This window comes from Petaurus breviceps, unplaced genomic scaffold, assembly GCF_028583685.1.
Source record: "Petaurus breviceps papuanus isolate PSGF00001 unplaced genomic scaffold, PetGlider_PUasm1.0 523, whole genome shotgun sequence".
Classification (NCBI taxonomy): Eukaryota; Metazoa; Chordata; class Mammalia; order Diprotodontia; family Petauridae; genus Petaurus; species Petaurus breviceps.
In genome coordinates this window covers 2,202,913-2,215,623 of record NW_027186356.1, presented here as the reverse complement: position 1 = coordinate 2,215,623, position 12,711 = coordinate 2,202,913, and the positions used below count along the sequence as shown (strand labels likewise).

Sequence of the window (12,711 nt, the reverse complement as noted above, 5' to 3'; positions counted from 1 at the left end):
GCTGTATATCAACCCCCAGGAGGAAAGACTTTCTGAATATTCATTCTTTTTTTTTTTAAGATAGAGATCTTTAAAACAGCACTATTCTGTCCTTACTAGCTGTTTGAGCCTGGGCAAGTCATGTAAGCACTCAGTGCCTCAGTCTCTTTACCTGTAAAATGGGGATAATAATAGTACCCATTTCCTGGGGTTATTGTAAGAATCAAATGAGATGAGAGAGAGAGACAGACAGACAGACAGAGAGGGAAATACACACACATATAGTGTTTTGCAAACCTTAAAGTACCATATAAATGTTGTTATTATTATTTGAATATAAATGTTGTTATTATTATTTAGAATAATCAGTAATTAAACTAGAAAGATCCAAGCCCCCTGGCCACATACCAGTTTCTTCATACCCAGGTTCACTCTACTCCTCCCTGGGCAGCAGCCTCTCCCCAAACTTGGCCTAGTGGCATCTTGAGGCCCCCCCCCCAGGCTTGGTGTTGGAGTCTCCCCAATAATTGATTCGGGTGCCCATTTATAGAGGGCTTGCTCTGGCAGTTAAGGCTCTGTGGGGAGTCACTTTTCTGGGGGATGGTACATGGCATCCTTTTGGGAGGTGGGCTGGTTCAGATGGCCTTAGAACTTGGAGATCCTGTGATTCTGTGACCTTAGCCTTTCTCCTCCTTCTCCTCCCCTAGGATGAGGGTGGCGAGTGGAAGCAGTGGCTGCTCCCTAAAGGTGCAGGGTCTCTGCTGTCGTCCCTCATCCTTCTCTAGTTCCCTCTTCCTTTGTTCCTATCTCCTGGTTCCCACCCTCCTGAGGCATGAGAGGAAGTTGGGAAAAGTCTGGGTTCATGTGTCTGTGGAGCAATATCAACGGCCTTCCCATAGAGCCTATAAGAGGACAGGTCAGAGAGAGGAGTCTCTCCCCAGCACCCCCCAACCTCCCACACCATGGCTTCCTTACTGCTCAGGACCCTCCTCCCATTGCTAGCCTCCATCCAGGGCTGTAAGTATGGTCTCCCTCCATCCTCTGCCACCTGTCTGCCTGGCCTTGCCTGGGGAGAGGGAGGAAACAGAACTCAGAAGCAGACCTGGGTTCTGCGTCTCTGATTAGCTGTGTGGCTGGGGGGTTGGGGTTGAGTCCTAGCTCAGCTAGATATTACCTTTGTGACCTTGGATAAATGACTCAGCCTCTCTGGGCTCTCTATCTGTAGAACAAGGATAACAATATTCAGGAACTTTTGGAGAAATGTGTCAGCACTGGCTCTCACAGACATCATTCAAGAACTTTGGGATCTGAATCTGAGGACAGAGTGCGGAGAGGGGAGTGTGTAGGCAGAACTGTAGGTTATGGAAAATAGAGAGGACAGATTGTGAGTGGGAAGGGGCCTTAGAGGTCACCCAGTCTCATGCCCCCGCCCCATTTTACAGACAAGGAACTGAGGCTCAGAGATGAAGTGTCTTGCCCAAGGACACCCAGGTAGTAAATGATAGAGATGAGATCAGAATCTAGGTTCTCTAGATTCTAAACCGAGGGCCTGTTCCAGATCAGGTCATTTTTATCCCTGGGGGAGTTAGGAAGCTTCCTCCTCCCATAATGATAACTATTGGCACAATGGATTAGGCCTGGAGTCAGGAAGACTCATCTTACTGAGTTTAGATGCTTACTTGGGTGTAATTTTGGGTGTACTTAAGATGACCTTGGATAAGTCACTTAATCCTGTTTGCCTCAGTTTCCTCATCTGTAAAATGAGTTAAAGAAGGAAATGGCAAACCACTCCAGTATCTTTACCAAGAAAACCCCAAATGGGGCCATGAAGAGTCAGACACAACCAACTAACAATATACACCCCTGATCAATTTGATGAGATTGTAGGGTGTGGTCCTTTTTCAGAAAGCGATCTTGGACAGAGACTTCCTAGCTGCTTGCAGAGAGGACCCAGGGAACTCTATATCATGATCATGATAATCATAATGGTGATAGTAGGAATATATCAATTATAATGTAACATAATAGGATGATTATGCTATATTATTGGTCAGCATATTTATATGTAAATATCTATTAAATAATAATATAATTTAACACCATGATCATCATTGCAATGATGACAATATATTAATTATAACATATGTTATAATGTGGTGGTTATACTGTTATATTATTGGTTAATATATTTATATTAATACATTAATGAATAATATCACATAACATCATAATCAGCATCAAGATAAATTACATTTACATGGTGCTTTAAGATTTTCAAAACCCAATCCGTACATTATTTCATTTGCTCCTTCAACAACTCTGTGAGATAACTATTGTCAGTATCTCCATTTTACAGATGAGGAAACCAAGTCCCAAAGAAGTTAATTGATTCAATTGGTATCTAGTAGACACTTAAATACTTGTTGATTGATTGATCACATATCTAACTAAGTGTCTGAGGGGGGATCTGAACCTAGGTCTCCCACCTCCAAGTCCAATGCTCACATGACAGAACAAGTCCATTCTGTATCAAAAAAAGAATGGAATGGGGACTGGGAACTTATTAAGGAGCCACTCCAAGGATTTCTCATTGTACTGGTTTGAGCAATCTATTTGTCAGAAGGTAAGTGCTTACAGTTGAAAAAAAAAATGTATTCTCACCCCTCACCCCAACCAAGCTGGTGTTTAGCATTTCTGAGTTTAGTGACCCTGGTCATTAGATGAAAGATAGACAGTTTTCATCAGTGGGCCCAGGATCAAAGTGCTCCCAGCTTGTTGGACCGTCTAAAGCATGGGCTCAGCCCCCTGCCCTAATGAGGTATTGAAAAAGAATGTGAGCAGAAGTCTAGATTTTAGTACTATTGTCATTAATAAAAGCTATAGAAATAACCTAATAAGATTATTATGTTATTAAGAATGAGAACTTAGCAATATTAAATACTTGGCAGCTAAGTGGTGCCACAGTGCACAGAGTGCTGGGCCTGGAGTCAGGAAGACGCATCTTCCTGAGTTCAAATCTGGTCTCAGACACTTGCTAGCTGTGTGACCCTGGGCAAGTCACTTCACCTTGTCGGCCTCGGTTTCCTCATCTGTAAAATGAGCTGGAGAAGGAAATGGCAAACCACTGCAATATCTCTGCCAAGAAAACCCCAAATGGGGTCACAAAGAGTCAGATAAAAATGAACAACAACAATATTAAATAATATGAACAATAATTCCATTGAATAGGTGAGGAGAATAATAACCTAATATTAATAATTGATAAGAATGGAGGCACTGAATTTCAGGTAAAACTGAGACCCTAATAATATTAAAGATGACATTGAATGGGTAAGAAGGAGAATAAAATAACCCTTTTTATGTCTCTAGAAATCTGTGGTTTACAAATCACTTTCCTCAGACAGCTGTTTGAGGGAGATGGGTAATAGAAGGGTTACTAGGCCCATTTTACAGGTGAGGAAGCTGAGGCCCAGAGAATTACACTGACTTGCCCAGTCCTAGGGTTAGCCAGTAGCAGAAATGGGGCTGGAACTCAGGATTCCTGAGTCCCAATCTGGGCCTCTTTGCAAGCCACATGCCTGCCTCAGGTGATCTCTAGGCACCTAAGCCAGAGTGGCCCCTCTACTACGGGCTGCTCTAAGGATGAGTCTCAGAGAGAGCCTTGAAGGATAGAACAAGCATATTGGAGTTCATCTCTCTCCCTCTCTGTACTGTCCCCCCCCACACCCCAGGTTTGGTCCTTAGCTCCAAGATCGTGGGTGGTAGACCTGCCATCCCCCACTCTCGGCCCTATATGATCTCCCTGCAGATTCTAGGGAAACACATCTGTGGGGGAACCTTGATTCACCCTCAGTTTGTGATGACGGCAGCCCACTGCGTTGACAAAATGTGAGTAATTGCAGGAATCGGGGGAGGTCTTCTGGTCTCTGCGGGCGCAGGGGAGGGATGGTGCAGTGTCTTATCCTTAGGGAGCCCTATTAAGCTACTGTTCTAATAGCTAGGTCAGAGTGGCTGCAGATGGAGGTGAGAATGAGGGGAGGGTGGCAAGAGAGATGTTGGGGAGAAAGAATGCCATCACCTAACCTATGATTATTTCAAGGAATGAATACTTCTTAATCATAAAGCACAAAAAAATGTAAAAAAGTACTATTTCTCATTGGGGGTATTCTAACTTTGCAACAGTGAGTGAGGCAAGAGGAAGGGAGAAGCCTGACTTTCCAGTCTGGGGGACTGAGAGAAAGGTAGTTAAAGGCCATTGGATAGACATGGCTTGGGGATAACTGAACTCAAATTCTGATGCCACCAAGTTACTAGCTGTGTGACCTTGGGTTAGTCTAAGTCTGTTTCCTTATCTATAAAATGGGAACAGTCCTACTTGTCTTCTCTCCCCTGGTTTGAAGGAACCTTTAGAGCCCCATAGGTATTTGATTATAATTACAATGGTACCCAGTGAAGGTCCTCTTCCCCCCTCATTTTTCCCTCTCTTCCCACCCCAGACACCCCACACTGATGCTGGTGTATGCGGGGGTCCATGACCTGAAAAACTTTGAGTCCTCCCAGCAGGTATTCACTGTCCAGCGTTTCTATTCAGATAACTATGATGAAAACAAGATACTCAATGACATCGCGCTCATTAAGGTAAGAGAGGAAGAAAGGAAAGGGAAGGAGGTGGGCAAGGGGAAAGGTCAGCCTCCATCTTGCTCACTTCTTCCCCATTGTTGGGTGCAGCAGGGAGACCAGGGGTGCAGAGAGCAGAAAAGTAGAGCGGAAGGTCCTTTAGCTCATATACCTGTAGAAAGAATAGCTAAGGGACCCTAGACATCATGGGAAAAGACAATTGGCCCCATATTTCTGGAGGGTCATTGATAGGATGGAGAGGGGACTAGCGAACATGTCATAGGAAGATCTGTGTTAAGAGTGGCAGAAAGTATTTAGGAGAAACCATATGGTAGGTACAAAGTGAGCCAGATCTGTGGTCCCAGGGTCTGGGTTTGAATCCTGGTCTGGCCAATAGCTGTCCATGGAATTGGACTGGGAAGCCTCTGAGATACCTTCCAGCTCAGTGGGGGTACCATAGTAACATGTCTTCAGGGATCTGAAGGAGCAAACAGTGGGTGCATGTTACAGAAATAGTGATGTTCTCTCCATTTCAGGAAGAACTTTCTAATGATTGAAATACACCTATTCACCTGGGTGCTTAGCGCATATCGGCTGAATGACATCATATGGATATGAGATTGAAGCTTATATATAATTACCACATATAAGCCCATGCATAATTAGCAACATACCTAATCTGCATATACAAACACATAATGAATGATTACATATACAATTAGCAATATCCAATTAGCACAGACTCAGTAGTACAAATATAACTAATTCATATGAGCCCATACGCAGTTTTTACAATTCACACAGCACGTGGGGCAAGATAAAGAATTAATATATTTAGGGGAACGAATACTAGATTTGCAGCCAGAAGTGTCTTAGCCCTGACACTTACTAGCTATATGTAACCACAGGCAAATCACTTCATCTTTGAGCCTCAGTTTCCTCATCTGTATAATGGGGTAATAATAATACCTGTGATACATCTCACAGAGCTGTTATGTATCAAAGGAGATATTGGGTACAAAAACCTTTGCAAATGTTAAAGTTTTCTCTAAATGCCTGTTATTTGCATTGATACAATTAGCACGTGCCTATAACCATACAAGTACTAAAATATAAGAAAGGAGTGTCCTGGTTACTGGAGCATTCCAGCTCACACCTGGACTGGGTCCTGACCCAATGTGTGTGTGGGGGTGGGGGGGGTGGAGGTGGAGGCCCCACGTGGCTAAAGACAAGCTGATTTCCGCGGGGGGGGGGTGGGGGGGGGGGAGTAGGGAAAACTTGGAACTGGAAGCCAAGAGCAGGAGGCCTAGGTGGGATTCCACGCTGCCCTATGCTGACCAGCCCTGTCTCTGGCCTCTTCATCCCTACAGCTGGACCGTCCAGCCGTTCTGAATGCCAATGTCCAGGTGGCTCCACTCCCTACACAGGGCCAGTCACTGCCGATGGGGACCCAGTGCCTGGCCATGGGTTGGGGGCAACTGGGAACAGAGTTGCCCATCTCCCAAATCCTACAAGAACTGAATGTCACTGTGGTGAACTTCCATTGCCGGGAGAATAACATCTGTACCCTGGCACCCCGCCAACGAGCAGGCATCTGTTTTGTACGTATCTAATCCCCCATTCACCAATGTTTCATGGGAAGTTGCAGCAGAAAGCCCAGTGTTTAGTGACAGCACTAGCAAAGCCTGTATTAGGGGAGAGAAAAGAATTCTGGATCCTAACAAACCCAGAATGGAGGGTTAATTCCCTTCACTGAAGATCAGAAAGCCAGAGTGTCCAGGGGGTGGGAGGGTTGGAGTGGTCACCTGAGGCAGAGCATGAAGGATGGAGGGCCTGGGGTGTGGGGATGCCACCTATCTTCAAAGGGCAATGTAGGTAATGGAAAGCATCGTAGGCTCCAGAGACCTGTTCTAGCTTTGCCATGACTTAGTGTCTGATCATGGACAGGTCTCAGCCCTGTTTTCCCCACCTGTTAAAGGTGGGAGGTGAGATTCAATCATCTCTAAAGTCTTCTGTGGCCTAAAACTGGGTGTGAATGGCAAGAAAAGTGGAAAGCAAGCTAACTCCCCTGCCTCTGTCTACAGGGGGATTCTGGGGGCCCTCTCATCTGCCAGGGAGTGGTCCACGCTGTAGACTCCTTCATCAAAGGTGGGTGCGCCTCCCAGAAATTTCCAGACTTCTTTGCCCAAGTATCTCTTTATGTGGACTGGATCAAGGGTATCCTGAGAAGTGTGGAGGAAGAGGAGGAGGAGGAGAAGATGAAAGACTGGCAATCCTCAGGCAGCCCTATGGGCAGTCCTTGACCGACCCTTCCCCTGGGAGCCTCCCCACCATCCTCTGCTCCTGGGATGAGAGACCTCGGAGGTGGAGGATGTCCAAAGGCTTCAACTTCCACAAGGCGGGGATGTGGTCCCTAGAGAGCTTAGCTTGAGTTCAAATCTCCCCTCTAACACTAAGCTGTACAACCCGGGGCAAGCCAGACCACTCTGAACTCCAGTTTCTCTCATCTGTCCAGTGAGAGCGATAATAGCACCCACCTCACAGGGTTGTTGTGAGGGCTCGATGAGATTATGTATGGAAAGCATTTTGTAAACCTTGAAAGTTCTACAGAGATGTGAGTTGTCGTTATTTACAATCCTCTCAAAGCTCAGCCCATCAGCCGTGTCCATGGGAGGCTGAGGAGGGTGCTGGGGCAAAGCACGGGAAGACCAACCAGGATGATGAAGAGGAGAATTGTTAATTATTAGTAATAGGCAGGGTCTCCTTTTTGATGTTAATGATTCCACCTCAGTCAGCCCAGGGTCTTCATCTGGGCCCGAGGACATGTACCACCTCAAGCCCTATGAGGGCCTCAGATGAGGTCCTCTGCCCACCCCACAGATCTTCCCCTTGGGGGCAGGTAAAGAAAACCCTACCCTTCTACTTCCAGCAGCTAAATAACAGAGTGGATAGGACACTCAACCCCAGTCAGAAGGACCTGAGTTCAAATACCATCTCCCACACTAACTAGCTGTGTGACTCTGGCAAGCAGGCTCTCTGGGCCTTAGTCTCCTCCATAATTGGCATCTGAGCCAATGGAGTCATTATTTGGAAAGCCATTTTTCTCTCTCCCCCCCCGGCCCCGCCCAGGCCTCCACAGGGTGTATCAGGATCTAAGTTCCCTGAAAGCTTGGTGTGAGGGGTGGGGGTGGAGAGACAGACCCAGTTCTGACCACAGCCCTCTCCCCAATCCAGAGCTAGACTGTGGTTTCAATAAACTCAAAGGCATCAAGACCCTCACCCTGGAGACTGCCTGGCACTCTCAATGGCATAGGAAGGCATTTAAGTCCTTCAGGGGACTGAGAACAAGGTTCTGGAAGCATTAAACTGGTCATAGGTGGCCAGAGGAGATGGGTACAGTGATCCTCTTCCCCACATCGCCCTCAGGAGCAGGCCTGAGTCAGGCTAGGAGTCATAGAGCCCCCTGGTTCTGTAGTGGCATACTCTTAGGATTTAGTACCTGGTCTCACAAAGAGGAGGGGGTGGTCAGCATCCGTCTCCAGCAAGCATTCCAAGACCCCAACCCTTCCAACCAGGGTTTGACCCCACCCACCTTCCTCTGGTCAGTCAGGCAGGCCACAAATGCCAGCACAAATGCCCTAGTCTGGGGGTCAAGAGACCTGCCAGGGCTCACATCCCACCTTGGCAAATGATTCACTGTGTGATCCAAGGCAGACCCATCTCTGAGCCTCATCTGTAAGATGATGAGATAGGACTACGTAATCTCTGAGGCTTAGTCCATCTCTGACACCCAGCGTTCCATATCTTCATTCCCTGTAAATCTAGGAAAGGGCACTACAGGGACATAAGGTTTCTGAGTAAATGGAGACCATTCCAAAGAGAGGGAGAGAATCAGCTGGGATTCGGGGTATTTATTTGGTCTTATATATCCCCCTCAATGTCATGTAGGAGCGTGGACAGAGTGCTTGGACCTGCCAGGACTAATTGTCTGGGGGTGAGGGGAGAGGGCTGAGGGAGGGTTTTATACTTTGTAAGAAACTGTCTAGTAAGACAGACACATATATATTATATATTATATATCATATTATGTGTATATGTAATATATGATAATATATTATGTAAGATATAATTATGTTAATATTATATATAATGTCTGGGGATGAGGGGAGAGGGCTAAGGGAGGGTTTACACTTTGTGAGAATCTGTATAGTGAGACAGACATATGTATTCTATATTATATTATTATATTCATATATATTGTTACATTATATATATAATGTCTGGGGGATGAGGGGAGAATTTTAAACTATTTCACAACTACAGTGAGATACATATGTTATATTTTATAACATAATATATGCATTATATTATATATAATGTCTAGAGGGTGAGGAGACAGGACTAAGGGAAGATTTTTAACTTTTTGAGAAACTGTACAGTGAGGGGTCTGTCTGACTGAATGGTTTCTCACGAAGTGAGAAACCTTCACCTTCTCCCCTCACCTCACATACACCTGGTACCAGTAGGCCCAAGTGCTCCTCCCATGCTCCTATCTGACCTTATTCTGAAGGTCTGCAGGCCTCAAGGACTCATGCGACCCATCACACATCCACATGGGGAGGCCAAGGTGTGGGCCCAGCCCTAGGCCCATCCAAATGTCATCCACATGCCAGTCCTTTTTCTCCCCATTCCCTTGTCCACCTTCTGGTTCAATGGGACTCATCATTCCTTAAATGTTAAGTTTACCCATAAACTCATGATTCCAATCCTACATCCCCCTCCTGCCCTAATTCTCTCTGTGCCCCCTTGACCTTCAAGGCTGTCTAGAGCTGGAACTGTCCTTATTGATCACAGAATCACACTGAATGGGAGAATTGGAAGGGACCTCAGAGGTCATCCAGCAGTAGCCCAACCTGTGCCTGAAGAGGCTCTCTCATAACTAACATCATCATGTCCTACCCCCATTTTATGGATGAGTAAACTGAGGCTCAGAAAAGGCAAGGGACTCGGCCAAAGTCACACAGCCAAAGTTTCAAACCCAGGTCTTCTGACTCTAAATTAGTTCCTTTTATTGCATATTTCATTGAAGGCCATGGCCACCTCCTCCTCTGATTTCCTGCATCTCTTGTCCACTGCCCTCCACAAATAGACAGCATTTGACTGCTCTTTATCCAGCATGTCCCAGTTTAATAAGAAGCATTTAATGCTTTTAATTTATTTATATCTTTTGATTTTGCATGACCTCTATTTCTGAATATACCCTTTTCTCTATTACGTCATTCCTTGTAACCAAGAATATAAGCAGGGCATGTCATGAGGAAGAGGGGAATAGATTTGTTCTACTTGACCCTTCAAATTTAAGCAGATACTAGAATGCCCCTCACACCCACTCCCTAGCCTTTATCAGACTAAATGTTTCCAGTTCCTTCAACTAGTCCTCATCCAGCATCATGTTAAGGCTCTTCACTAACCTGGCTGCCCTCCTCTGGACCCTTTCCAGTTTATTTATGTCCTTCCTAAAATGTGGCATCCACCACCGAACACAGCTGCCATATGTGGTCTGATCAGAACAGAGTGGGGAGGGACAATCACTTAGCTAGTACCAAAACTGGCCTTCTTTCTTTTTTTTCTTTTCTTATTTATCTAGCATTTTTTCCTCTCTCTATCTCTACTTCACATTCACTGGAATAAGGAGAAGGGAAAAACTCCAACCATAATCACAGAAGAGCAAAATAAATCCCCATCTCGGCCATGACCCCAAAGTGTGTCTCATCCTGCGTCTTCAGTCCATCTTCTCTCTTTCAGGAAATGGGTCACATTACTCATCATCTATCAGTCTTCTGGATTATGGTTGATCATTATGTTGATCAGAATTCTTTTTTTTCTCTTTATTTATTTTTAGTTTTCAACATTCACTTCCATAAACCTTTGAATTTGAAATTTTCTCCGCCTCCCTCCCCAAGACAGCATGCGATCTGATATAGGCTCTACATGTACATTCTTATTAAACATATTTTCACATTAGTCATGTCATAGAGAAGAATTAGAATGAATGGAACAACATGAAAGAAAAAAACAAAAAAGAGAGAGCAAATAATAAGCTTCAATTTGCATTCAGACTCCATAGTTCTTTCTCTGAATGTGGATAGCATTTTCCATCATGAGTCTTTCAAAGTTGTCTTAGATCCTTGGATTGCTGAGAAGAGCTAAGCCTATCAAAGTTATTGATCAGAATTCTTAAGCCTTTCAGATTTCTTTTTTTAACATTGTTGATGTTATACTATCAGTGCTTCTCCTGGTTCTGCTCACTTCCCTCCGCATCTGTCCATATGAGTCTTTCCCAGCCTTCTCTGAAACTATCCTCCTCTTCTTTTCTTTCAGAAAAATAATCTTCCATTATATTCATATGCCATAAAGTGTGCAAACACTCCCTAAATGGTGGGTAACTCCTGGGCCCCTTTAGTTTCCCATCCTTTGAAAAAGGACTTCTAAAATATTTTGATACATATGAGTCCTTTTCCTCTTTTCTTGATCTCTTTAGAGTATAGGCCCAGTGGTACATCACTGGGTCAAAGGACACGCACAGCTTAGTAACTTTGGGGGCACACTATGCTTCTTTTAATTCAATTCAAGATGGCACCAGCCACGTCACACTGTTCAGTCCTACTGGAGTCCACTGGAAGTCCAGTGCTGTGACTTTCAGTCTGTTAAAATCTCCAGATCTTTTTCAGATAAATGGCTCTATGTAAATTCACATCTACTTCTCTGCATGTGACAATGCATATCGAAACACACAGTCTGGCAGATTTGTCTGTACCTGTGTGTCTAACATGGAGTGAACATGTGCATGCCTGAGAATGAGCATGCCTGCATATGTTTATATAAGAAATAAATCCACGTGTGTCTCTGTATGTGAGTGTGTGTATGTGTGTGTGTCTTTAAATCTGTGAGCATGGGGGTCTGGCTGTATCCCAACACTAAACAAAAAAGACATTTGAAAGCCCTACTAGCCTAGAGATCATTGTGTGGGCTGATGAAGCCAAACTGAGTTGGCCCAGTCTAGAGAAATTAGCAGCCAGGTTGCCTCCTGCAAGCACAGGCCTGACCTCTTCCTGTCAGGCTGAGAACTTGGTCAGATTACCTCCCCCTTCCTTCCCCAGTGCTACCTTCCCTAACACGTCCACCCCCACTCACCGTTGGCTCTTGCATCACTGACCGGGACAGTTGGAAGTGAAGCATCTTTGGGGGAGTTTGGAAGGGGAACTGGATTTTGACTTCCTGACAGCTCCTGAGGGGACCCTGGGGCTTCTGGGGTCCTGAGCTCCCTGGCAGGGAACCCCCAGAGGGGTTTAGGCAGGGGTTGGGTGGCCTCTGGGGACATTAGAGAGGAAGGCCTGTGTCAGGCTGGGAGACGGCCTCACTACTGAAGTCATTTCCAGTTCTGAGATTCAAAGATTCTGAGGAGGCTTCAAAACTATGATCGTTTGGGATGATAGGCCCTTCTGAGCTAGGATTATAACCCCTGGGGCTGCTCCTGCTGACTCAGACTTCTCTTCTGCCCTCTCTCTCTCTCTGGCCTGTTGTAGGGGGGTAGATAGAAGGCTGACACTGCTTCTAAGGTTCCTTGACCTTTCAAATTCAAGCAGACATTAGAATGCTCCCCCACCCCCCAGTCTTTTTCAGACTAAATGTCTCCAGTTCCTTCAACTCGTCCTCATCTGGCACCACGTTAAGGTTCTTCACTAAGCCGGCTGCCCTCCTCTGGACCCTTTCTAGTTTATTCATGTCCTTCCTAAAAGGTGGCATCCCCCACCAAACACAGCTGCCATATGTGGTCTGATCAGAACAGATGGGGAGGGACAATCACCTTCTCTTCAGAGTATAGGTGGGAAGGGAACACCCACCTCCAGTTATTGCCTCATTCCTCAGGGTCCTGGGTCCCTATATCCTGCCCCCATCCAAGTGCCTGAGGAAATAGGTGAAATAACAGCTCCCAAACAGCCCCCAAGCCTGTGGGGCAATTGCAACGAACTCTCCACCAGGGACTATAAAAGGAGAGATTAGGAAAGGGGCAACCAGGAAGACCCCAAGGCTGCTGCAGACCTCTGCCTTCCT

General features: G+C 45.6%; 1 protein-coding gene across 1 annotated transcript; it reads left to right on the top strand.

Annotated features, from left to right (window-relative positions):
- The first annotated feature begins 919 nt into the window (after window positions 1-919).
- Window positions 920-7,169, top strand: LOC138172248 (myeloblastin-like). Its single transcript, XM_069101944.1, has 5 exons — window positions 920-996; window positions 3,711-3,867; window positions 4,476-4,617; window positions 5,967-6,197; window positions 6,681-7,169. Exons 1-5 carry the CDS (start codon window positions 942-944, stop codon window positions 6,897-6,899), a joined length of 804 nt encoding a protein of 267 aa, XP_068958045.1. The 5' UTR covers window positions 920-941; the 3' UTR covers window positions 6,900-7,169.
- The last annotated feature ends 5,542 nt before the right edge of the window (window positions 7,170-12,711 follow it).

Excerpts from the sequence above, each read along its gene's own strand:
- LOC138172248 (XM_069101944.1), top strand. The coding sequence starts at position 942 with ATGGCTTCCTTACTGCTCAGGACCCTCCTCCCATTGCTAGCCTCCATC. Across the intron at positions 997-3,710 it reads GCTAGCCTCCATCCAGGGCT|GTTTGGTCCTTAGCTCCAAG; the intron begins GTAAGTATGGTC and ends CCCACACCCCAG. Across the intron at positions 6,198-6,680 it reads AACGAGCAGGCATCTGTTTT|GGGGATTCTGGGGGCCCTCT; the intron begins GTACGTATCTAA and ends CTCTGTCTACAG.